This window comes from Centroberyx gerrardi, chromosome 23 (genome assembly GCF_048128805.1).
Source record: "Centroberyx gerrardi isolate f3 chromosome 23, fCenGer3.hap1.cur.20231027, whole genome shotgun sequence".
NCBI classification, from domain to species: Eukaryota; Metazoa; Chordata; class Actinopteri; order Beryciformes; family Berycidae; genus Centroberyx; species Centroberyx gerrardi.
Window position 1 is genome coordinate 17,253,965 of NC_136019.1, and position 23,276 is coordinate 17,277,240.

Sequence of the window (23,276 nt, forward strand, 5' to 3'; positions counted from 1 at the left end):
GCTAATTACAAGCCTGGTCGGCAGCTCTGGGCTGCGGCCGCCGGTTCTGCCACGCTGTCAGGCTGAACAATCGCCTCAGAAGGGCCCATGCACAAGTAATTTGGGTGATTTAATGGAATTGAACGGAAATGCTCGGTACTGGAGTGATGGGGGGGAGATGAACTATTATACATTCTGCTTCTTTTTTTTTGTAGTGTGTGTGTGTGTACGTGTGTGTGGGATAATCCAATGAAGAAGCTCACATTAGTGTGCAATACTTTAAAGGATAATTCCTATTATTTTCATGTCATGTTCAGACGGGTCTTCGGCCTGAGAGAAACTGGAATGCGTGCTTTGGTTTTCACTCCGCTAGAGTCGCAAACAGTCAGCAATTTTTGCTGTTAACGATGAGTAACAATGCCCAGATAGCAGTTCACTCTAAGAAAATATAAATCAATATCACTATAATAATACTATTACAATAATGAGGATAATATTGATTAGTGCATCTATTTACCTCAATTATTACACTTTGGCTGCACGACTTCCAAGCTGGGCATTAAGCCAAAGCATTTTACCAAAAACATCTCAGCCAATCAAGTATTCAACAGAACCATTGTATAAGGAGTAAAGTAGAACATTACTCACAAAGTACATTTTTAGATTTGTTGGAATCTCTAATTTCCAAAAATCTGATGCATATCGATAGAAAGGAGATGAAGGATGAAGGAGTGAAAGATCTTGGAGGGTTGTGTGTTTGTGTGTGCATACATGTGTATGTGCATGTATTTGCGGTTGCGGTTGCGGTTTGCGGTTGTTGACAGTGTGGGTTACTTCAACAAGGGATGTGTGTGTGTGTGTGTGTGTGTGTGCGTGTTAGGGGTGGGGATCAGTTATATATAACCACAAAGTTAAAAGATCATTTTATTAAAGTGGAACACATCACAAAGACCAATGTGACATTTCTGCTTCACCTCACACTCTTGACAGAGGGAAGAGCATGAAGCCAGTAAGGTTGATATCGTCAAGCTCCAGGGAGGCAAATCTGGTCACAGGAAAGATACGTGTGTCAATGGCATCTCCCCTCTCCAGCTCTAGAATCACTGTGAAGGACAAATTCAGATGGCCCTGCCCATTTTGTAGTTGTTTGTACTTTACAGCTTGATCGTTTTTGTACAGGAACACACCCATCCACTTCTTAGCGCGGTCATCAATGCCGGTAAATCTAAAGTAATAGAGTCCTTTCATAGGTGCGGTGAAGGTACCTGTAACCGGGCTGTAGGCATTGCCAATGTTCGTAAGCACTCTGCTGAAGACGACCTTTGTAAGTGTGTCGAATGGTCCGTAAGTCCCTCCCGCATAGCAGTCTAAAGCGGCAGAGTAGGCCGCCTTTGGTCCGGCAGCGTTCAGTCTCTCCGTGGACGACGTCTCCGCTGCTCGTTCTTCCTTCTCTGTCTGGACGGGAGCAGGGCTTGTCTTTAGCGTCTCCTTCTCTCTCTCCAGACGCTCAACTCGGGCGGCAGTGGCACGCTGTGAGGCTCGCAAGGCTGAGTTCTCTCTCCGCAGGTCTTCCACCAGGGTCTTCTGGCTGTGAAGTTCAGCCTCGGTGGCTCTCAGCTCCACCCTCTGCTCCACCAAGGTCTTAGTAGGTGGAGTGGAGCTCTATGGGGCTCAGTCTCCTCCTTTATATTCACTGGTCACTGTGAGTCAGTCTGTGGGAAATCTAACAGGCGTCCCGGGTGGAGGGTGGGGGTCAGTTACATATCATAGGTGCATGACATCATTGGATTTGAGGTTTGAGGTACACGGTGTAAGACACAACACCCTTTTACCCCTTCTAAAACTGTTTAGTATGACACTGCTGAAGTGCTCATTGAGACGTTTGGGAATGAAAAAAATTTTTAAATCTCATCTAGTGATTTGTTGGGTCAGTTGTTTTGCTTATAGCTTCATGAAAAATACTATATAATATCGACTCTTAAGTGTTCATTATTTTGTTTTCAGTTGACAAATTGTGTTCTAACATACTGTAGATGAAAGAATAACAACAGATTCTTTGTATTTATTCTTCTAGCTTTTCTTAAAAAATATGTGTGCAAGTAAAAGGCCCGATATAAACAAATTGGTGGCCCTGCCAACAGAAGGCAAGACATAAATTTAGAAAATACAGGAACATTTCCTTTGAAAATGTAAGAATATAAACATGCATTTGGACTTCAAAGGTTTAGTTCGCCACACAAATTATTTGACAGTTCCTTGATTTGTATATTACACATGAATTCGACTGAAAGACACCAAGAGTATGCAAGATTTCCAGAGAAAATGTATTGATTTAACAGTTTTAGATTCTACAACACAGAGTGTCAGTGTTATATCCATGAAATCAAAGCCTGTTTAGATATATTGTAGGTTTTTGCGTCAGTCTTCAGAGAGGGAAGAGGAGGAAGCCACTGAACATGGTAGGTTTATGGCCATTACCAACAAGCCTGTGGGAGCCGGTGGTACGAGTGTCTACTATGTCGCCGGCCTCCAGCTCGAGAATCAATGCACCAGATACAGACTCATTGCCTCCATTGTTTCTTTTCCATGCTGACATAATGTGATGGCCATTCTTATAGAGGAGAATGTCCATGTTAAGTTTAGAGTGGTCGTCCATGCCCTTTATAATGAAATAGTAGATCCCTTTCACTGGTGCTGTGAATGCACCTGTGACGGGGCTATAGGCTTTACCAGTGTTGGTGATGACATTGTTGTGGACAACTGTTGTCAGAGAGTTGACTGGTCCTATTGTGGTCTGTAACGCAGCAGAGAAGGCCACTTTTGGTCTGTCAGCGTTGTCTCTCTCCAAAGCCTCCACTCGACTCTCACTGGAACTCAGCCTGGCTTCCATGGACGTCATCTCTGCTGCTTGTTCTTCATTTCCTGCTTCAACAGCCGTCAGTCTGGTCTTCAAGGCTGATGTCTCTCGCTCCAGTTCTTCTACAAGACTCTGACTAACACTCAGGCTGACTTCCAAAGTTACTATCCTTTTCTCATGAGCTTTATTCTTGTTCTCTGCCGCTGTAAGTTTGGTTTTTATCTGGTCCACCTGCATGTTAGTGTCCCTGAGTCTGTCCCCCATGTATCTCAGCTCCACCCTCTGCTCCACCACCATGTCTCTGAGCTCCTTCAGCTCAGCCCAGACGTCGGTTTGGCTGATCTCTGGTGCTGTGATCATGTTGTTGTGTGTGAATCCCCGGTCCGCTGAGGTCCCAGACAGACAGAGCAGCAACACCAGCTGAGCTACAGCAGCCCTCATTGTAAAATAAGGTCTTAGTAGGTGGAGTGGAGCTCTATGGGGCCCAGTCTCCTCCTTTATATTCACTGGTCACTGTGAGTCAGTCTGTGGGAAATCTAACATGTGTCCCATGGGGGTAATGGGACAGAGAGGGGTCAGTTTATATCAGAAATAACATCATAGATTTGAGGTTACAAGAAAGGGGTCAAGAGCATGGGCTTGAAATTTAGGCCACAGTCCTTTCTACCTTGTAGGTATCGTAAGAGTTGATAGTTATTAGGTTTTCAAATGAACAAAGTGGTATATTTTATGTAATTATTCAGCATATTTCTAGGCTTTGAACCCTGGCAGGTGTCCCAAATGGAATATTCCAAGAGCAGAGCCAAGGATGAGGTGCAATGGAACAGAGTTTGGCTAAACATTAATTCATGCCATTCTGATTAGTTTATCTGGCTTTGATGCTTTAAAGGTCCCATATGGTGTAAAACTGGATTTCCCTTGCCTCTTTGATTATAAAGGAGTTGGATGTGTTATTTTAACATTGTAAGTATCAAAATGCACGGTAGCCAACTAAATCCACAGAATTCATATTAGAAAACCGAGCCTCTAAACAAACTGTTTGGACTTCCGTAACTTTGTGGCATCACAAAGGTTCACTCATTATCATTTTTGTAAGAAATAATAGACTAACAAAGTGTTTTTTTCAAAGCGGTTGAGCGGTTGTCATTGTTTTTTACTGGAGAGTTTTCCCTACCTGCAGCTGCCGGGCTGCGGTGTCTCATGTTTCACTCTTGAAACGGTTAGCCGATCAGAACAGAGGGGTCGTTAATATTAATGAGCCTTAAAGGCACAGCAACAGAAACAGCCTGTTCTTGGTAAGGCTCAGAGAGATGCCAGGAAATGAACAATGGAAAAAAAAAATGGATTGAGAGTGTTTTTGGTACATGACACCACACAAACAGCTTTGAATTGACATTTAAGAACATTGTTCTAGCTTGTAGCCAAAACATATGCTGCCCTTGGTAAATAAGTATTAATTTCATTTGTTAAATGATATCAAAAAATCCTTGCAAAGTCAATGAGTTTCATTATCAGTTTAATGGCATTTGTTAAAGGAAATCAAAACATCAAACCAGTCAAAGTAAACTGGTGTTATCATTCAAGCTTTAAATTGTACAATTCTAACATGAAAATTAGAGAACAGAAATTTAGGAATTTTGTTACTACAGTATTGCATTTGCTCAGCTTTGTCCATGATTAGATGAGTCCCACTTTCACCATTTCAAAGGGAATGGGAAAGCCTTAGGTTAGGCTTTAGATTAGGATACTAAAGAATACTCTTTGTGCCTCACATTAGTGTGATGGTGTTTTTCATCCACCACCTGTAATGTTGTTTGCAAAAGTCTCTCCTTTTCCCTCTGTGTGTGTGGGTGCAGTGGGTGGGGGGGACGGTTGCATGTGTGCAGTTGTTTATGAAGATATTGATAATTGAGTAGTTTTTCCATGGTGTATTGTGCTCTTTGACTAGGACTATACCAGGAGTGACTGAGTGTGGGAAATTCCTTCCACTAATAAGCATAACAGGCTCACAGTACTATGAGACAGTACATTCATGAATCAGATCACTTTCTTACTTTCTTTTTTTTTAGTTTTATCTTAAGATCTTAAGATTTTTTAGGTTCCACATTAAAGACCCACTCATCAAAGAGAGAGATGGGTGGGGGAGCATCAATCACTGATAAAGTTGAAGTTTTTTGATCAGTAGAGACAAGACAAGCATTTAAATATAAGATTTTAATTTTTTTTTTCAATCAAATGAACACATGCAAACTACTTGTAGTGCAACCTCACATAGGGAAAAGCAGGAAACCACTGAAAATGTTATTCCTGTTTCCATCACCTTGGAGCCTATGCCCTGAAGGTAGACTCATCGAAACAAAATCACCAGTATCCAACTCTAGAGTTATTCCGTTGGATACAAACTGTTTGTCACTGACATTTAACATATGTGGTCCCATCACAAACTGTATGCCATTTTTCAACATATTCACTGACACACCATAGTTCCTCCGCTGATCTATAGCATTAAATCTGAAGTAGTAGACTCCTCTCACTGATGCTGTGAAGACACCTGTAACCGGACTGTAGGCGTTACCAATATTGGTGATGACATTAGGATAGATGATTGCTGTGTCAGTGTTTAAGGGACCAACAGAGGTTACTAAAGCAGCAGAGAAGGCCACTTTTGGTCTGTCAGCGTTGTCTCTCTCCAAAGCCTCCACTCGACTCTCACTGGAACTCAGCCTGGCTTCCATGGACGTCATCTCTGCTGCTTGTTCTTCATTTCCTGATATGCATAACCTCTTGAAATGTGTGACTTGAAAGCGGGAGAAAATGTTTCTAACAACTTTGGCGATGTATTTTAGAAATGTAAGCAAACCCCTTTTACACCTTCTAAAACTGTTTAGTATGACATTGCTGAAGTGCTCTGTTGAGACATTTGAGATTGAAAATTTTTTTTCAATCTCATCGAGTGATTTTTTATGTTGGGTCAGTTCTTTTGCTTATAGCTTCATGAAAAATACTATATGCTATTGACTCTTAAATGTTCATTATGTTGTTTTCAGTTGACAAATTGTGTTCTAACATACTGTAGATGAAGGAATAACAATATAATCTTTTATATATTCTTTCAGCTTTTCTTAAAATATACTGTATGTGTGTAAGTGAAAGGCCCAAAATAGAAATAAAGGAGGCAAGACACACATTTAGAAAATAAGATTTTCATACAAATCTCGCACCCAAACACAATTCAAACCTTCCCTTTGAAAATGTAAAAATATATATACCCATAATCAATTTTGCATCGGGACTTGATTATTTGACTGTTTCTTGATTTGTATGTGCTCCACATAAATTAGATTGAAAGACACCAAGAGTATGCAAGATTTCCAGAGAATATTTATTTATTTAACAGTTTTAGATTACAACACAGTGTCAGTGTTATATCCATGAAATCAAAGCCTGTTTAGATATATTGTAGGTTTTTGCGTCAGTCTTCACAGAGGGAAGAGGAGGAAGCCACTGAACATGGTAGGTTTATTGTCATTACCAACAAGCCTGTGGGAGCCGGAGATACGAGTGTCTACTATGTCGCCGGCCTCCAGCTCGAGAATCAATGCACCAGATACATACTGATCACCTCCATTGTTTTTTTGTTTTCTTGACATAAGTTGATGGCCATTCTTATAGAGGACAAGGTGAAGGTTAAGGTCATAGCGGTCGTCCATGCCATTAATAATGAAATAGTAGATCCCTTTCACTGGTGCTGTGAATGCACCTGTGATGGGGCTATAGGCTTTACCAGTGTTGGTGATGACATTGTTGTGGGCAATTGTTGCCCAAGAGTGGTCAGAGACTGGTCCTATTGTGGTCTGTAACGCAGCAGAGAAGGCCACTTTTGGTCTGTCAGCGTTGTCTCTCTCCAAAGCCTCCACTCGACTCTCACTGGAACTCAGCCTGGTTTCCATGGACGTCATCTCTGCTGCTTGTTCTTCATTTCCTGCTTCAACAGCCGTCAGTTTGGTCTTCAAGGCTGAGGTCTCTCGCTCTAGGGCCTGCACCTGGTGCTCAGTCTCATCCAGTTTGTACAACAAAACTGCATTCACTTTCTTCAGGTCTTCCACTGTGGTTTTCTGGCTCTGAAGTTCAGTCTTGACGAGACTCAGGTCCACTGTATGCTGTGCAGCGTCTCTCCGCAGGTCTTCCACCAGGGTCTTCTGGCTGTGAAGTTCAGCCTTGGTGGCTTTCAGCTCCACCCTCTGCTCCACCACCATGTCTCTGAGCTCCTTCAGCTCAGCCCAGACGTCAGTTTGGCTTATCTTTGGTGCTGTGATCATGTTGTTGTGTGTCAATCCCTGGTCCGCTGAGGTCCCAGACAGACAGAGCAGCAACACCAGCTGAGCTACAGCAGCCCTCATTGTGAAATAAGGTCTTAGTAGGTGGAGTGGAGCTCTATGGGGCCCAGTCTCCTCCTTTATATTCACTGGTCACTGTGAGTCAGTCTGTGGGAAATCTAACATGTGTCCCATGGGGGCAATGGGACAGAGAGGGGTCAGTTTATATCAGAAATAACATCATAGATTTGAGGTTACAAGAAAGGGGTCAAGAGATCTGCATGGGCTTGAAATTTAGGCCACAGTCCTTTCTACCTTGTAGGTATCGTAAGAGTTGATAGTTATTAGGTTTTCAAATGAACAAAGTAATATATTTTATGTAATTATTCAGCATATTTCTAGGCTTTGAACCCTGGCAGGTGTCCCAAATGGAATATTCCAAGAGCAGAGCCAAGGATGAGGTGCAATGGAACAGAGTTTGGCTTAACATTAATTCATGCCATTCTGATTAGTTTATCTGGCTTTGATGCTGTAAAGGTCCCATATGGTGTAAAACTGGATTTCCCTTGCCTCTTTGATTATAAAGGAGTTGGATGTGTTATTTTAACATTGTAAGTATCAAAATGCACGGTAGCCAACTAAATCCACAGAATCCATATTAGAAAACCGAGCCTCTAAACAAACTGTTTGGACTTCCGTAACTTTGTGGCATCACAAAGGTTCACTCATTATCATTTTTGTAAGAAATAATAGACTAACAAAGTGTTTTTTTCAAAGCGGTTGAGCGGTTGTCATTGTTTTTTACTGGAGAGTTTTCCCTACCTGCAGCTGCCGGGCTGCGGTGTCTCATGTTTCACTCTTGAAACGGTTAGCCGATCAGAACAGAGGGGTCGTTAATATTAATGAGCCTTAAAGGCACAGCAACAGAAACAGCCTGTTCTTGGTAAGGCTCAGAGAGATGCCAGGAAATGAACAATGGAAAAAAAAAATGGATTGAGAGTGTTTTTGGTACATGACACCACACAAACAGCTTTGAATTGACATTTAAGAACATTGTTCTAGCTTGTAGCCAAAACATATGCTGCCCTTGGTAAATAAGTATTAATTTCATTTGTTAAATGATATCAAAAAATCCTTGCAAAGTCAATGAGTTTCATTATCAGTTTAATGGCATTTGTTAAAGGAAATCAAAACATCAAACCAGTCAAAGTAAACTGGTGTTATCATTCAAGCTTTAAATTGTACAATTCTAACATGAAAATTAGAGAACAGAAATTTAGGAATTTTGTTACTACAGTATTGCATTTGCTCAGCTTTGTCCATGATTAGATGAGTCCCACTTTCACCATTTCAAAGGGAATGGGAAAGCCTTAGGTTAGGCTTTAGATTAGGATACTAAAGAATACTCTTTGTGCCTCACATTAGTGTGATGGTGTTTTTCATCCACCACCTGTAATGTTGTTTGCAAAAGTCTCTCCTTTTCCCTCTGTGTGTGTGGGTGCAGTGGGTGGGGGGGACGGTTGCATGTGTGCAGTTGTTTATGAAGATATTGATAATTGAGTAGTTTTTCCATGGTGTATTGTGCTCTTTGACTAGGACTATACCAGGAGTGACTGAGTGTGGGGAATTCCTTCCACTAATAAGCATAACAGGCTCACAGTACTATGAGACAGTACATTCATGAATCAGATCATTTTCTTACTTTCTTTTTTTTTAGTTTTATCTTAAGATCTTAAGATTTTTTAGGTTCCACATTAAAGACCCACTCATCAAAGAGAGAGATGGGTGGGGGAGCATCAATCACTGATAAAGTTGAAGTTTTTTGATCAGTAGAGACAAGACAAGCATTTAAATATAAGATTTTAATTTTTTTTTTCAATCAAATGAACACATGCAAACTACTCGTAGTGCAACCTCACATAGGGAAAAGCAGGAAACCACTGAAAATGTTATTCCTGTTTCCATCACCTTGGAGCCTATGCCCTGAAGGTAGACTCATCGAAACAAAATCGCCAGTATCCAACTCTAGAGTTATTCCGTTGGATACAAACTGTTTGTCACTGACATTTAACATATGTGGTCTCATCACAAACTGTATGCCATTTTTCAACATATTCACTGACACACCATAGTTCCTCCGCTGATCTATAGCATTAAATCTGAAGTAGTAGACTCCTCTCACTGATGCTGTGAAGACACCTGTAACCGGACTGTAGGCGTTACCAATATTGGTGATGACATTAGGATAGATGATTGCTGTGTCAGTGTTTAAGGGACCAACAGAGGTTACTAAAGCAGCAGAGAAGGCCACTTTTGGTCTGTCAGCGTTGTCTCTCTCCAAAGCCTCCACTCGACTCTCACTGGAACTCAGCCTGGCTTCCATGGACGTCATCTCTGCTGCTTGTTCTTCATTTCCTGCTTCAACAGCCATCAGTCTGGTCTTCAAGGCTGAGGTCTCTCGCTCTAGGGCCTGCACCTGGTGCTCAGTCTCATCCAGTTTGTACAACAAAGCTGCATTCACTTTCTTCAGGTCTTCCACTGTGGTTTTCTGGCTCTGAAGTTCAGCCTTGGTGGCGCTCAGCTCCACCCTCTGCTCCACCACCATGTCTCTGAGCTCCTTCAGCTCAGCCCAGACATCGATTTGGCTGCTCTCTGGTGCTGTGATCATGTTGTTGTGTGTGAATTCCTGATCTGCTGAGGTCCCAGACAGACAGAGCAGCAACACCAGCTGAGCTACAGCAGCCCTCATTGTGAAATAAGGTCTTAGTAGGTGGAGTGGAGCTCTATGGGGCCCAGTCTCCTCCTTTATATTCACTGGTCACTGTGAGTCAGTCTGTGGGAAATCTAACATGTGTCCCATGGGGGTAATGGGACAGAGAGGGGTCAGTTTATATCAGAAATAACATCATAGATTTGAGGTTACAAGAAAGGGGTCAAGAGCATGGGCTTGAAATTTAGGCCACAGTCCTTTCTACCTTGTAGGTATCGTAAGAGTTGATAGTTATTGGGTTTTCAAATGAACAAAGTGGTATATTTTATGTAATTATTCAGCATATTTCTAGGCTTTGAACCCTGGCAGGTGTTGTTTTTAATTGTCAAATTCAATAAGTGAGCACCCATATTAATGTTTAATGTCATAATAATAATGAAAAATGCCATAAAATGTGCAATTTTTAACTATAAACGCTGCATGTATTACACTGTGCAGAATACATACAGAACGGAGACTTAAGTGGACATCAAACATTAATATGGGTGCTCTCATTGAATTTGACGATTAAATACAAAGTAATTGGTTTAAAACAGTATTTCTACTTATTTAAAATCCTGCGCTTTTATTTTCAAGGCTAAAAGGCAAAACCGGAAGTCTGCTAATTCAAGCTAGTCTTACCTATCAAGGCCTGGGTGTGCGCCAACGTGACGTATTTTGAAAACAACAGCTAGAGTGGCGATTTCAACTAAACAATGGTGTAAATGTCGGTCTTTTCAAGTCACTTTGGGATCTTTTGGCTTCAAGAGACTTGGATTATGCTGTAAGAGCTGCATGGAGCCATTTTATGGTTATTTTCCATAATTTTTTGAAGTCTGAAGACAGGTCTCCGGCAACTTCAGTTGTTTTGGAGAAAGCTGCAATGTACTTCTTCCGGGGATCTCCGGGACAGTTGTATGGACTAACAAACTACCTGATTTTCTACTGGCATGGGGGGGAGTAGATAATGACTGAATTTTCATTTTTGAGTGAACTATTCCTTTAATACATAATAACTTAAAATTTCATGTTTATAAACATTACCGATGACTGACCTTTTACAGCTTGTAGCAGTCTTAGGGAATGAATGTAGCTAATGAAAGCCCTCACAAGTATAGTAATAAAAACGTGTGTGTGTGATTAGAGTATGCATGACTAATTGATTTCATGGAATGGGGATCACATAGGCTACACTCAGGCTTAATGCTCATATGTGCAGACTCACTTGTGTGTTTATCAATTTGTTCCAACCCTGAGTGCTTGTCAGTGTGAGTGTTTAGTATTGTGAATACTAGCTCAAACCCGGTTAAGTTCACAATAGGAATTTTGTTTATATGCATATTCATATCCCGATTCCGTATTCATAAATAAACTGAATATTACATTTTTGTGTTTAGATTGTGTATGCGGTTTACTTGCTACTGTTTACTTACTGCTCAGAAACAGAATACTTCTGATACTGATATTTCTGGTTTGAAGCTGCTGATTGCAAGTATTCATTGTTTCGCCCAGAAACCAAGACCAACATTGGCAAACTGATATATCAGTCTAACCTTATATGCAAAAGTCACGTCAGTCTGTATCTTGCCAGCTTGTGCCAGCCAGCCAGCCATCACATTCATCTGTGTTGTAGGAGAGCTTGCATCAGTCCTGTAAAAACCAACAGATACTCCTGTTCTCCTGTACTGTATATTGGAGAAAACCACTTTACAGGCAGATCTGTTGCCAATTACCTACAGCAGGGACACAATCAACACAATCTGAATGGCTGCTGTATTGGCATTTGATTGAATTCCTTGACTGCATTTTGAGCAATATAGTGAGATGTAGTCACATGGAGAGGAGGGATGGACAGATTGTACAGATTGTGATTGTAGATTATATAATTCCTGACCAGGGTTATACTTGCACATCAAACTACTGTACCTCACATCACATTCACTATTTCATGTTTCCTGCCCAGCCTCTTGCATGATGATGGCTTACTTTGACTTTATCTGTCAAAAAGGATATAAAGGCACTTTGACTTGCAGATAAAGTGGCCATTTATTGAGGCAAACAGCGTTTTTTGATATTGATGAAGAATGAGGTTTGACTCAATGAATTGCTTTTTGTTTTATCTGCAAGTCTAACTCTGATAGCCAAAGAGCACCAACTGAGGGTAACACAGAGAGGAGCGCTCCATGAACCTTTATCTAGACCAAGCAGTCGTCATAATATTAATCAGTAACTTCAAGCTGCACTATAGGCAAGATTTTAAATGTGAAAATACACCCGTCTTATCAGCCTAAATCACAAAGCGGGCCTGCTGTAGAGAAGTGTGCCATATGAGGGAGTTGGCGGATGCTGAATGTCGGTCTTTTCTTCCACTGCTACATGCTGCATGTGGGGAAAGTCTGATCAGATCTGATTTTCCGCCTCTTGCAGAATATACTTAGAACACAGTTTTCCTCTCCCTCCTGTTCTCAGCGCAGTTTCTTTGCTAAGCCATGAAGGTCGACAAGCGGCCGACATACCTGGCCTCTTTTTCACCCCTCGTCCGCCCTCCCTTTCTCTTTTTTCTGATCTTCTCCCCTCTCCAAGTGTTGTATATCTCTCTCTCTCTCATGCCAGGTCCCGCTGTTTTTCCCCTCCTCCTCCCTCCCCTTCCTTTAACCTCTCCTCCGATCTCCCCCTTCTTCCCTCCCCACCTCCTTACCCACCCATCCATCCTCCTGTCTTCCCCTCTGCCTTCACACCCACCCCGCCTACCTATTTCTATTTTAACCTTTATTTATCCAGGGAAAGTCAATTGAGCGTGCTTGCTCTTTTACAGCCCTGCTGCACATTCACAGTTCCACACATTCACACCTGGGAGCTGTCCAGTAAAACCCCAGTTTTCCACAGTCGGCCACTGAGCTGCTCTATTGCAGCAGTTGGGGGTTAAGTGCCTTGCTAAAAGGCACCTCGACAGCAGCTGTTGAGGGGTTGGAGAGTGTTAGTCATTCACTTTTCCCACCCACATCATTCAGCAAATACAGTTCAAGTACATTGCAATACAAGTATACAAGTATACAAGTATCCAAACAAATGCCTCTTTAAAACTGCGTTCCTGTCATATTGGAAGAAGAATAGGATGACATGGGATGCTACAACTTGGAAGCATTCACGTGTTTAACTTGTTGGGACAGTCACATCCAAAAATCATATCTTTATGAATTGCAAACAGCAGCAGATATCAGTTTTTCTAAGTAGATTTGATTGTGTTAGCGGTGAACATAACTGATAATTCTGAAAATGCTGTGCTTAACATCTGTGTTGACACACTTCCGTAATTTCTGAGGCAAAGTAGGAAATATCGGAGCCTACAAGAAATCCCTATAAGAAATTCCCAGATCTTCTACTTGTAATCGCTGCTAGGAGACGTACGTTTTTTTCCCAGTTGGCAGCTCATATTTACAGTAATTCCGATATGACATGACAACCACAGCAGGTACTGAAACTGACTTCACTGGAAATCCTGGAGGTAACACTGCTGCTCTTCTCCCCTCCCGCTCCCTCCCAGATCTTCATCCACATGCTGCCTCCCTACCTGGGCATGCTGCGGCCCAAAGTGGAGACCCCCCTGTCCCTGGAGACCCTGCCCCGCCGGGAGAAAAACATGTTCGCTGTCAGCCGAGCCGCCGATGAGTACTTCATCCGCAAGCCCAACACCTCCATCCTCTTCCCCAAGCCCAACAGGTGAGGCCAGGTCATATTCTAGGTGTGTATTGTGTACTTATGTATGTGTGGTTGCGTTTTTGTATGCATGTATTATTCCCTTTATATCTATTTATACTCTGTTTATACCATTCCAACTCAGGTGTGCAGCTTTTTTTTTCCTTAAAGTGTTCGAATCACTCAAAAGTCAGTGCAATTTTCTCCAGGTTTGTTTATTTTGTCTATTACTGACATCCATAGCTTCTCATTTTTTTTTATAATATTGTGTGGTGTCATGTTTATTGTGACTTACGCGAGCAACCCACCAAGTCGAAACCCTTGTGTGTGCAAACTTACTTGGCCAATAAAACTGATTCTGAATTGGCTTTTCAAGGACACGCAGGTCAAGCCAAGTGAGTGATGAATGAATGAGCTGTTCTTCATTGATCGATTTCACAACAGACATTTTTGCTGATGGTTAACCCTGCTGACCTCCTCAGCCCATACACACTGCATGCTTATGAAGAGCCATGTTACCAAATGACATATCCGTCATTTTACAAAATTATTGCTGGCATGACAAAAAAACTCAAAATGTTAGCTTTCAATACCGATTCTTAGATCAGGTGGGTACACACAGTGTAAAAATTGAAGGTAGGCGCCCTTTCTCAGGAGTATTATTGAGGTTATTACCTATATTAGGGGGCATGCAATTAACTGTATATTTGAAATATTGACACTGCAGAACCTAGCCTTGTATGAATACAGGATCTTTTTATAGAGGTTTATACGGACAGGCAGAGAACCTATAGCAAAGATCATCATCACCATGTGTCCAAAACTCTTATAAATCTGGGCCCATGCTTTTATGTGCACACCATGTGTCAAAGTCCCTTTATGCGCTCTCTTACAGACTGACTGAAAGTCGGTCTGTAAGTCGTGTCTAAAAGTATATAAATGTTCTTTTTGCAGACGTTTATACAGCCTGAATGCCAAGGGGATTTTTATACATAAAGGATTTCATTCCAAAGCACAGCCCTATGTATCCACCTGGGGGAAAAAATGTTCCCTGAAATACATAAGTCAACATTTCTAAAATACGGACGAATCTATCCTCAGAAACAGAACTATTTTGTAAGTAAAGGTCATGCAATGCAATGACTCATAACTTGAATACAAAACCATCATCTGTTTTTTCTGTAAATATGTATTAATTCCTTAAACAGGGATAGGTTTGGCAGTGGAAGTGATATCACGTTAAGAGTAAACCTCCAAAATGTGTTAATTAGCACTTGTGAAATGAAATCCTTCATAAGTTCATGTGTGCTGTCGTGTGTTTGAGCGTTTATTAGAGTTCCAAGTCTGAGTCCTTGGCAGTATCAGTGAGGTCAGTCTGTATCTTGCCAGCCAGCTAGAAGCCCAGCTCTCCTTGTTTTGTGTTTTTCCACAGCTTGCATCAGTCCTGTGAAAGCCAACAGATGCTACTAGAAAACCACTTGACAGGCAGATTTGTTGTTTAAATTGTTAAAAGACATAATATCAGGTAGAATAACGTATATGTATTTATTCCAAACAACAAGCACAGACATATTTTCTTTCCATACAATTTGGTTTGTATCTATTTTTAGGGGTTCAATGCTTTGCTCCAGAGCACAGTGGCTTTGCAGGCAAAATGTGGGGAACTCAATGAAACCCAGACATTATATCTACATGTAAAGGCTTTGAGCAAATATGCACTACGTCACCAATGCATTCACCATCTTGTCATTATACAGTAGGTGTGTGTATAAATATCACACTCCCGTTTTTACTGTATGCTTAGAGTAAAAATTGCACTTATTGCTAAACTTTAGGGCAGAAAATAATTAGGGGTCCAAGCACGTTTGGATTTGTTGGAATTCTTTCTTTTTCTTTCTTTCTTTCTTTCTTTCTTTCTTTCTTTCTTTCTTTCTTTCTTTCTTTCTTTCTTTCTTTCTTTCTTAATGTAATGTGTTTTTGCTTGTTTTGTTTTTTTTACAGAAAACAAGTGCCATATTTAAAGCAAAAAGGTCTCTCAGTGAAGAAACAGCCACATTTAGAATAAATATTGATTATATTGTTAGTAATAGAGGTATAGAAAATGTTAATGGCCAACATATATTTACTAATTCCATTACACTTTCACTACTTACAGGTTATCAATAACTGTAGGATTAAAGGTGTGTTTTGAAGAAATGCGCAAAGACACTATAACAGTAGTGTGCAAATAAATGTATTCAAATGATTCAGTTGTTCAATTGTGTAAAGTGGATAGGAAGATGACAGCAGTTCAGAAGTGGACTGCAGGTGAGAGGGCAGTCAAGCAGGGCTTTGGCTCATCTGCTTCTATTGGCAGGCCTGTTGGAGCAGCGTCTCTGCTGTTGCAGCCATGTTGTCAGCAGATTTCTTGTTCTTCCTCTGGAATATGCGGGACAGCCAAGAAAAGAAGCCACGCTTCTTCTTCTTCTTTGGTTTTGTTGATAGGCTGTCTTTGGCACTGGAACTCTGAGGTCCTGTGGGTTTGACCAGTTGGACAGGTGAAAGTGTTTTTTCCAGGGTCAGACCAGACAGATCCTTGGTGTCCTTTACAGTTTCAACCACAAGGCTTGGTGGAGCTTTGACCTCAACCTGGATGGCTGGAGCCTGGGACTCCTGAAGCAAGTTGGTTGATCCTTCCTTGAGCAGGTGGATCAGGTTGTATTCAGCAGGAGAGACGGGGAGAGCCTCCTCTGAGGTGGACTTATTGTCAGGTCCAGCAGAGAGGACAGTGACTTTTGTTCCCTCACAACATTCAGGTTGATGCAGGACGGTGACAGAGCTTTCAGCAGCGGCCTCAATCTGTGCACAAGAGCTGAACGTTTCCATCTTGATGATAAAAGGACATTGTTCGTCCTCCTTCTCCTGTCCTGGAGGAACAGCATCAGTTTGGAATCAGCTTTGACGATTGGCTCCCGTTCATCAAGATGATCTTGAGTAGGGGCATGGTGTGCAGCGCAGGCAGCCATAAATGTAGAACTCACTGTTGAGGAAGCATTCATGTGCTTTTCACCAAGTTCCTCCTCCTCCAGGAGGACAGAGAGGAACTGCATCAGGTGGGAATCAATGCTGACTAGTGGTTCCCATTTGTCAAGATGGTCTGGAGTCAGCCCATGCTGTGGGGAGCAGTCAACTGCAAATCTAGAGAGATATAATGAAGCGTAGAGGAGCTCCTCACCAAATCCCTCCTTCTCCAAGTCAAAGTGGGATTTGACCAGTGGCTCCCACTCATCCAGGCAGCCCAGAGTGGATCCACAGGGTGAGCAGCAGTCAGAAACAAATCCAGATGTGTCACCTGGGGGCGCATAGAGGTATCTCTTTCCAACTGCCTCCCGGTGGTAGTCATCGTCAAAACCATTGGGGGAGTGCTGAAGCAGCCTCAACCTCTCAATGAGTTTGAAGTCATCAGTCATTGGAGCCTCAACACGGCGGAGCAGGTTAGACTGAGCTTCAACATGCTCCAGCATTACCTAACGCTGTGCCTTCGGTCATGAGAGGAGACTGTTTCTCTGTGGGAGGAAGGTCTCCTTTGTCCATCTCCAAGAGAAGCATGCATGCTGATGAAGCTGTGCTGACTATTGGCTCCCATATATTAGGTGACAGGGCAGAGTTGAGCTCAGCAGTCACTCCAGAGAAACTAGAGGCTTCAGCATAAAGGTACTGCTCCTTCTTCAGGACTTTTGAAAACATGCAGTTGATGTTTTCATGGCGATCATCATTAAGGGCATTGAGTCGAGCGACCATTTGCATTGATGCTGAAAGAAATGCAATGGCAACATCTTAATGAAACCATGAGGCTGCCTGATGTAGCTTCATTCAAGGTCAACATGCTTCATCATAGCTTCATCTTATGCCTTTCATCATAGTTTTGTTTCAACAACAAATCTAACTGAATTTACAATGTAAATCAAACTAAAGAAGTACTAGACACAAATGTAAATCCTTCAACACAAACAACTAGTCTATCCTGTCTGTCTCTTGTTTGTCTGTTCAGCAAAATCCTTGGTACTAATCTTTTTATGTTAAACAATACAATTATAAATACATGTGGCTTACCAGGATGGAAATCACTCTCCATGTTTGCCTTTCTGAACAGCGGATATTGTTGTTGATGTTTCTCCAAATAAATGCAATGTGGGATTTCTTTCTCAATGTGCAGGTGAACACCGATCAGAGATGAAACTGTGAGTCTGCCTGTGTGTTCAGGTCAATCTGTCTTTATGACACTGGCATTCTAAATTCTATGAACTCTGCTGCATTCTGTCCAGCTGCATTATGATTCATCAGATGAAGCTCAGGCCCCAGTAAACTTTGATAACAGAGATGTCTCGCTTTGTATATGGTTTATAACCTAAACATGATTAAAAAACACATAATTGAATATTTGGAATTTGTATGAAGATACCCTATTTTTTATACAGGAAACATCTTTGACTATTTAATTGCTCATTCCTATTGCATTTCACTGTTTTAAGCCACAAGTTAGCTCACTCTAGTCTTACCTGCTATCATATCTGAGGGGATACTTTAGGAAAATAAAAATAAAAGTTATTCGTCTTGAAGTCAGCTTTTAAGGTCTAGAATTTCTCTTTTCCAGAACAACCTGCATCAACCCATGCAGTTAATAGAAACCTGGGTGGCACTTTACAATGGCCTTTTTCTAGTGTATTAACCTGTGTACTGACCTATGGAAAGGTATTGTAAGCACACAATATTACTGTGTAGGTACCTGATGAAAATCTCCCTGATACATAATGTACTTACAACAGTGTAACAACAGTGTAACTTGTGTAGTTCTTTTTGGACCCAGTGCTTCTATTCAATTTTGTTTCCCAAATTATTCTGGTATGTTCAAGTTGTGATAACATTTTGGGCAGTAGCCAACTGGTTGCCAAAATGAATGGTGTTAATGGTTACATCACCAGATATCTGTTTTGAAACCAAGGTGATTGTTGAGTTTCAGTGATAAAAGCTTACGTCCTGCAGAACATTTTCACGCAGCGTTAATATGGACCTTCACACAGGAACAGGATTTTGGGTTGTTGGTGTATTGGTCTTGGTACAGGTTGTTCAAAATATTCAGCACTCTACTTTTTATTATAAAACTATAACGTACATGTACAGGAAAAAATTCTAATCGGTGGGACTTGACAAACACTGTATGTTCACAGCACAATGCAGTACTGGTTGTAAGATAATCAAACTTAATAGAACTTTAGTGCAATATTACCTTTCGTCATGCTAGACAGTGACAAACCCTGACAAACTTACTACAAAATATAAAACAAGTATAATATAATATACAACAACTTTTCAAATTGTGCTTGGACCCCGCAATGGGCGCTTGCAGCTGTATTTTTAACCTTGTTTCCACGAATCATCGGGCAACAAGTTGTTTGAGAAGCATGAGTTTTGATGTTGCGTTTCATCACAGTATTTAGCTAATGTTAATTATTCACTTTGTGAGCTTGGCGCAGGTGGGTACACATTAGTTAGACTGAAATGGGTTTTTTGAAGGCCGTTACTGATATTGATACTGATATTTTTGCATTGAAGCCGCCGATAGGTGATTGTGCTGATATTAGATATTTTACCAATCATACCAGTTTAAATTTGCCAAACAATTCAGTGTTTCCCTCGGAATCGTATTCTTGTCAGGGTGGTAAAGCCTCTGAAATGGTATTTAGACGGTGGGACACCAAACTCTCCAGAAACTCAGACTCAAAGTTTTATAGACTGCCGCCCCTGAAATTGTTGAAGTGGATGAAGGCCAATATTGGCACAGTTTCTGTCCACATGCTGTACACAGTGGACTTGGTAAATTGTGGTAAATTTCGCAATATCAGGCACTGTAAGCGCTGGGAGTCGAACCATGGGCGCTTCAACTTCTAAGTGGCATCCCTAACTCCTGCTGCACTAACACACACCAAAAATCACACATCTTTCTCTGTCGCTTTTTCTCTCAGTCTGTAGCTCTTTCTCTCTATCCGTCGCCTCCTGTGGGGACTGAAATATGTCTAGAGGGAAAGACGGGAGGTGGCGGGGAATCGTTGCTAAAATAATAATGACCTGCACAAATCGACTCTGACACATTACAGCGGGCCGGTGTGTGTCTAGGTGAAAGACCGGGGGGGTGGGGGTGGGTGGGGGCGGTGGAGGGTGGGGGTGGGGGTGACTCTATTAGAGCAATTCGATGAGGCAGCAGTATCTCTCTTGAGCCCACACACACATACACACACACCTCCGGACCTTCTTAATTGGGTTTAGTGCATGTCTTGGCACCAGACACAGCCAGTTTTAGTTGAATTAGTCTCCCTGAATAGTCATTTACTTCTCGCTGATGAAGTGATACTTTGGGCAGGGAAGGAGGAGGAGGGAGGAGGGATTCGGGGGCCAAAAAGTCTCTCTCTCTCTCTCTCTCTCCCTCTCTCCCTCTCTCCCTCTCTCTCTCTCTCTCGCGCTCTCTGTCTCTCTCCACCTCTCTTAGGTCACAGCCCTTTCGCCCACCACACTCACAGGAGCAGCAGCACTGGCCAGCGCTGCATTGTAAACCCCCCATTCCTGCACTGAATACCAAGCAGCTCTCTAGTCGGCCCTGCCTGATAGATTACACTCCACATTATAGGTTTCCTGGCTGAAGACACGGTGCCACACTGCCCCCAGGTGGTGAGCTGCCTGAACGGCAACTCATATTATCTTTCTGTCTCTTCATCTAAAAAAAATAAGTGAAAGAGGTGTTTAATATTTGAGGTGTTTCATAACAAAGCAGATGTTTGGAAAAGGCAATCTGAAACCGCAGCTGTTCTGCAAGGAGGATAGTCTCAGTATGTCAGGGATTATATCGCTTTGGACAAGGTCAGGGACGAGAGCAAGGATGGATGGTTTAGGGACGCTGTGTTAAAGGGGAATTCCCCTCAAAAATGTTGCTGCCAGATACCCATAGTCTGTTTTATAATATGAAAGTACAAGCTGAAGAGTCGATGTCTCTAATTATGTTCTTTTTGAAAAACGAGTGTGTGTGTGTCTGTTTTTATGTATGTGTGGTCATTGTTTTTGTGTGTGTGCATTTATGTCTGTGTGATTGTGTGTGTATTTGAAACTCCCCTTTATGTGATATGTCCAAGAATCTGCTTCATGTGAGAGGCAATGTCATCCCTCATGAAAGTGTCTGGGCTGCGATGTCCTGCGGTGAGAGTCACGCTGCATCGCTACTTTAAATTATAGAAGTCTTATAGCTCCAGTCTCTCTGCGGGAAGCAGCCTATGGAAATCCATGTGTCATTGCTCAAGGACACGCTGTACCGCGACGCATAGAAATCCAGCTGGGAAAATCTGGTTGGGGAAGGTTAATGAGCAGTGCTCTGATGTCCCTCAAGAACTACTGTCCAGGTGCCCTTGAGCAATGCACTTAAACCCCAACTGTTCCAGTGGTGCTGCTCAGTGGCCAGCAGCAGACGACTGGGGTTTCACTGGGCAGCTCCCACTGGTGAATGTGTGTGGAACTGTATGAATATGGATGTTGCTGGAAAAGAGCATGGAGTCAAACCTCTCCCTGATGAAGGTTAAAGCCGCACTATGCAACTTTGCACATTGGCGGCCCCAAGTGGCACCGGGAAGTAACTGTTTGAAAGTTTGAAATACTTCATCACCCAGAAATCATGTGACTAAACTGCGCACTCCTATATATTCTTCATAGTGACTGGTAGGAGTGACTGGTAGGAGTGAAGGTTCATCCATTGTTGGCGAGGCCAGAGCAGCACTTGCTGCTGTTCAGGAGACCCCCTGAACAGCAGTTTGTATTTTGCTCTCTATTTTTTATTCGTCTAGATTTCCCGCCAGTGACACACACAAGAATTTAATTTGGGCAAATAGTGTGAATGTACAGCATTGCAATTGGGGGGGGGTGGGACGTTCTTTTATGTTACAGCTCCATTTCATTTAAAAATTGCCTGAAATCCCTCATCCACAATCTTTTGATGTGATTTATGATTTGTGATGTGATTTTCTCATTGGGCCTTTATTGCTGCTTCTTTGTTATGATTACAATAAAGACTGAGTTCACTTAAAAACAACCTTAAACTATTAGATTAGATTTATAACACGAAGGGCTGAGAGTGACAGGAGAGTTAGCAAGACACCCACAGCAACCTCCTCCCACTTTCCCCCGGCAACTGCTGGCACCCCATAGTGGCTGACAGTTTGTTACTGAGGGCAACAAGTAAACAGCACACTCAAAAACACGCCTGCTCAAACACACACACACACACACACACACACACACACACACACACACACCGAGGGTTTCTCAGCCAGAGTAGCCCAGTCAGCAGATGCAGAGCGGTGAGTCCCGGGCCGGCTTAGAGAGCCCAGGGAGCTCCTCTGACCTTCTCTTTATTCCTCTGTGAATGGCAGAGGAGAGGAAAGGAGAAGTGCAGCCTGGCTCATAAACACTTTGGTATTTTACAGCTTTTAATTAGTCTGGGGCTACGTCTGCTCACACGTCGCCACATTCCACAGGCGTTGTGTGTGTTTGTTAAGTATGGGTGTTGACATTTTATGGGCTTTCTCTCCTTCATTTCTCCCGAATCAATCCTGAGATTAATTTGTCATATCTCTCACCTCACTGTGTGTGTGTGTGTGTGTGTGTGTGTGTGTGTGCGTGTGCGCAGGTACCAGCCGGAGGGCATGTTTACGGACCTGAGAAAGTTCATTGACGGTCCCAGTACCTACCTGACGCTGCCTAACGAGCTCAAGTCGGCCATCGAGGCGATCACGTACATCGCTGAGGCCCTGCAGGCTGAGAAGGACTATGAAGCTGTAAGTCTGTAAACTCTGTGAGTCTGTGAGTTCTTCTGTCTATATGTCTGCCGGTCTCACTCTCTCTGCCTGTCTCTGCTCTATTCATTTTTTAAAGCTTCAGCTTTGCTCCTCAGTTCTTTACCTGTCATAGCCACCATTTTGTTTCTCACTTTTACCCTCGTTCCTCCTTTCCCATGCCGCCATGTCTTCCCTTCCCCCCACCGTTCCTTTCCCCTTCCCATTCTCTCTCCTCGCCCTCCTCGTCCTTCCACCCATCCCTTCTTCCACCACAACCTCTCCCATCTATCCTCCACCCCTCCATCTAATGACCTCCGCATCCGTCCCACCCCTCTGTCCTCTTCGGCCCGATGTCCAGCTGAAGGAGGACTGGCAGTACGTGGCCATGGTGGTGGACCGCATGTTCCTCTGGCTCTTCGTCGTCTTCACCACCGTGGGCACCCTGGCCATCTTCGCCGACGCCAGCTTCAACCACACGCCCACCGACCCCTTCCCTCTCAAGTCCCCCTGAACCAGTGGGACAGTCAGCCACCCCGCCCCCCTGCCCACTTTGCCAAAGGGACAGAGGGAGAGCGTAGAAGCCCACACTTGTACTCCACTTGCAAAGAAAGACATCCATGGAGGGACTAGTCCACTGCTCCTCACAAATGTTTTCTAGTCACGTCTTGTGTTGTGGAGTGAAGGAAATGAATACAGCATCATAGTTTCTCTACCATTTCTCTTTTTGAAAAGAGTTGCAAGGTTTTCCTCTGTATAAATACTGTGTAACACTTTGGATAAGGGTTTTGGGCTCTTCTGTTATTGCAGGGACAGTGCAAGTGTGCAAG

General features: G+C 42.6%; 3 protein-coding genes across 3 annotated transcripts in view; 1 reads left to right on the forward strand and 2 right to left on the reverse strand.

Moving 5' to 3' along the window:
- The window catches only part of chrnb1 (cholinergic receptor, nicotinic, beta 1 (muscle)), a 41,428-nt gene extending 18,468 nt beyond the window's left edge, over positions 1-22,960 (forward strand). Inside the window, exons 9-11 of the mRNA XM_071897608.2 lie at positions 13,446-13,621; positions 22,302-22,449; positions 22,808-22,960. Of these exons, the coding sequence (XP_071753709.1) occupies positions 13,446-13,621; positions 22,302-22,449; positions 22,808-22,960 (477 nt within the window). The remainder of the gene's footprint in view (positions 1-13,445; positions 13,622-22,301; positions 22,450-22,807) is intronic.
- On the reverse strand, positions 5,104-5,580 carry LOC144537880 (complement C1q-like protein 2). The gene has a single exon (XM_078281764.1). The coding sequence runs from the start codon at positions 5,578-5,580 to the stop codon at positions 5,104-5,106; it is 477 nt and encodes a 158-aa protein (XP_078137890.1).
- Positions 9,068-9,820, reverse strand: LOC144537881 (cerebellin-4-like). Its single transcript, XM_078281765.1, has one exon. The coding sequence runs from the start codon at positions 9,818-9,820 to the stop codon at positions 9,068-9,070; it is 753 nt and encodes a 250-aa protein (XP_078137891.1).
- Positions 22,961-23,276: the final 316 nt, after the last annotated feature.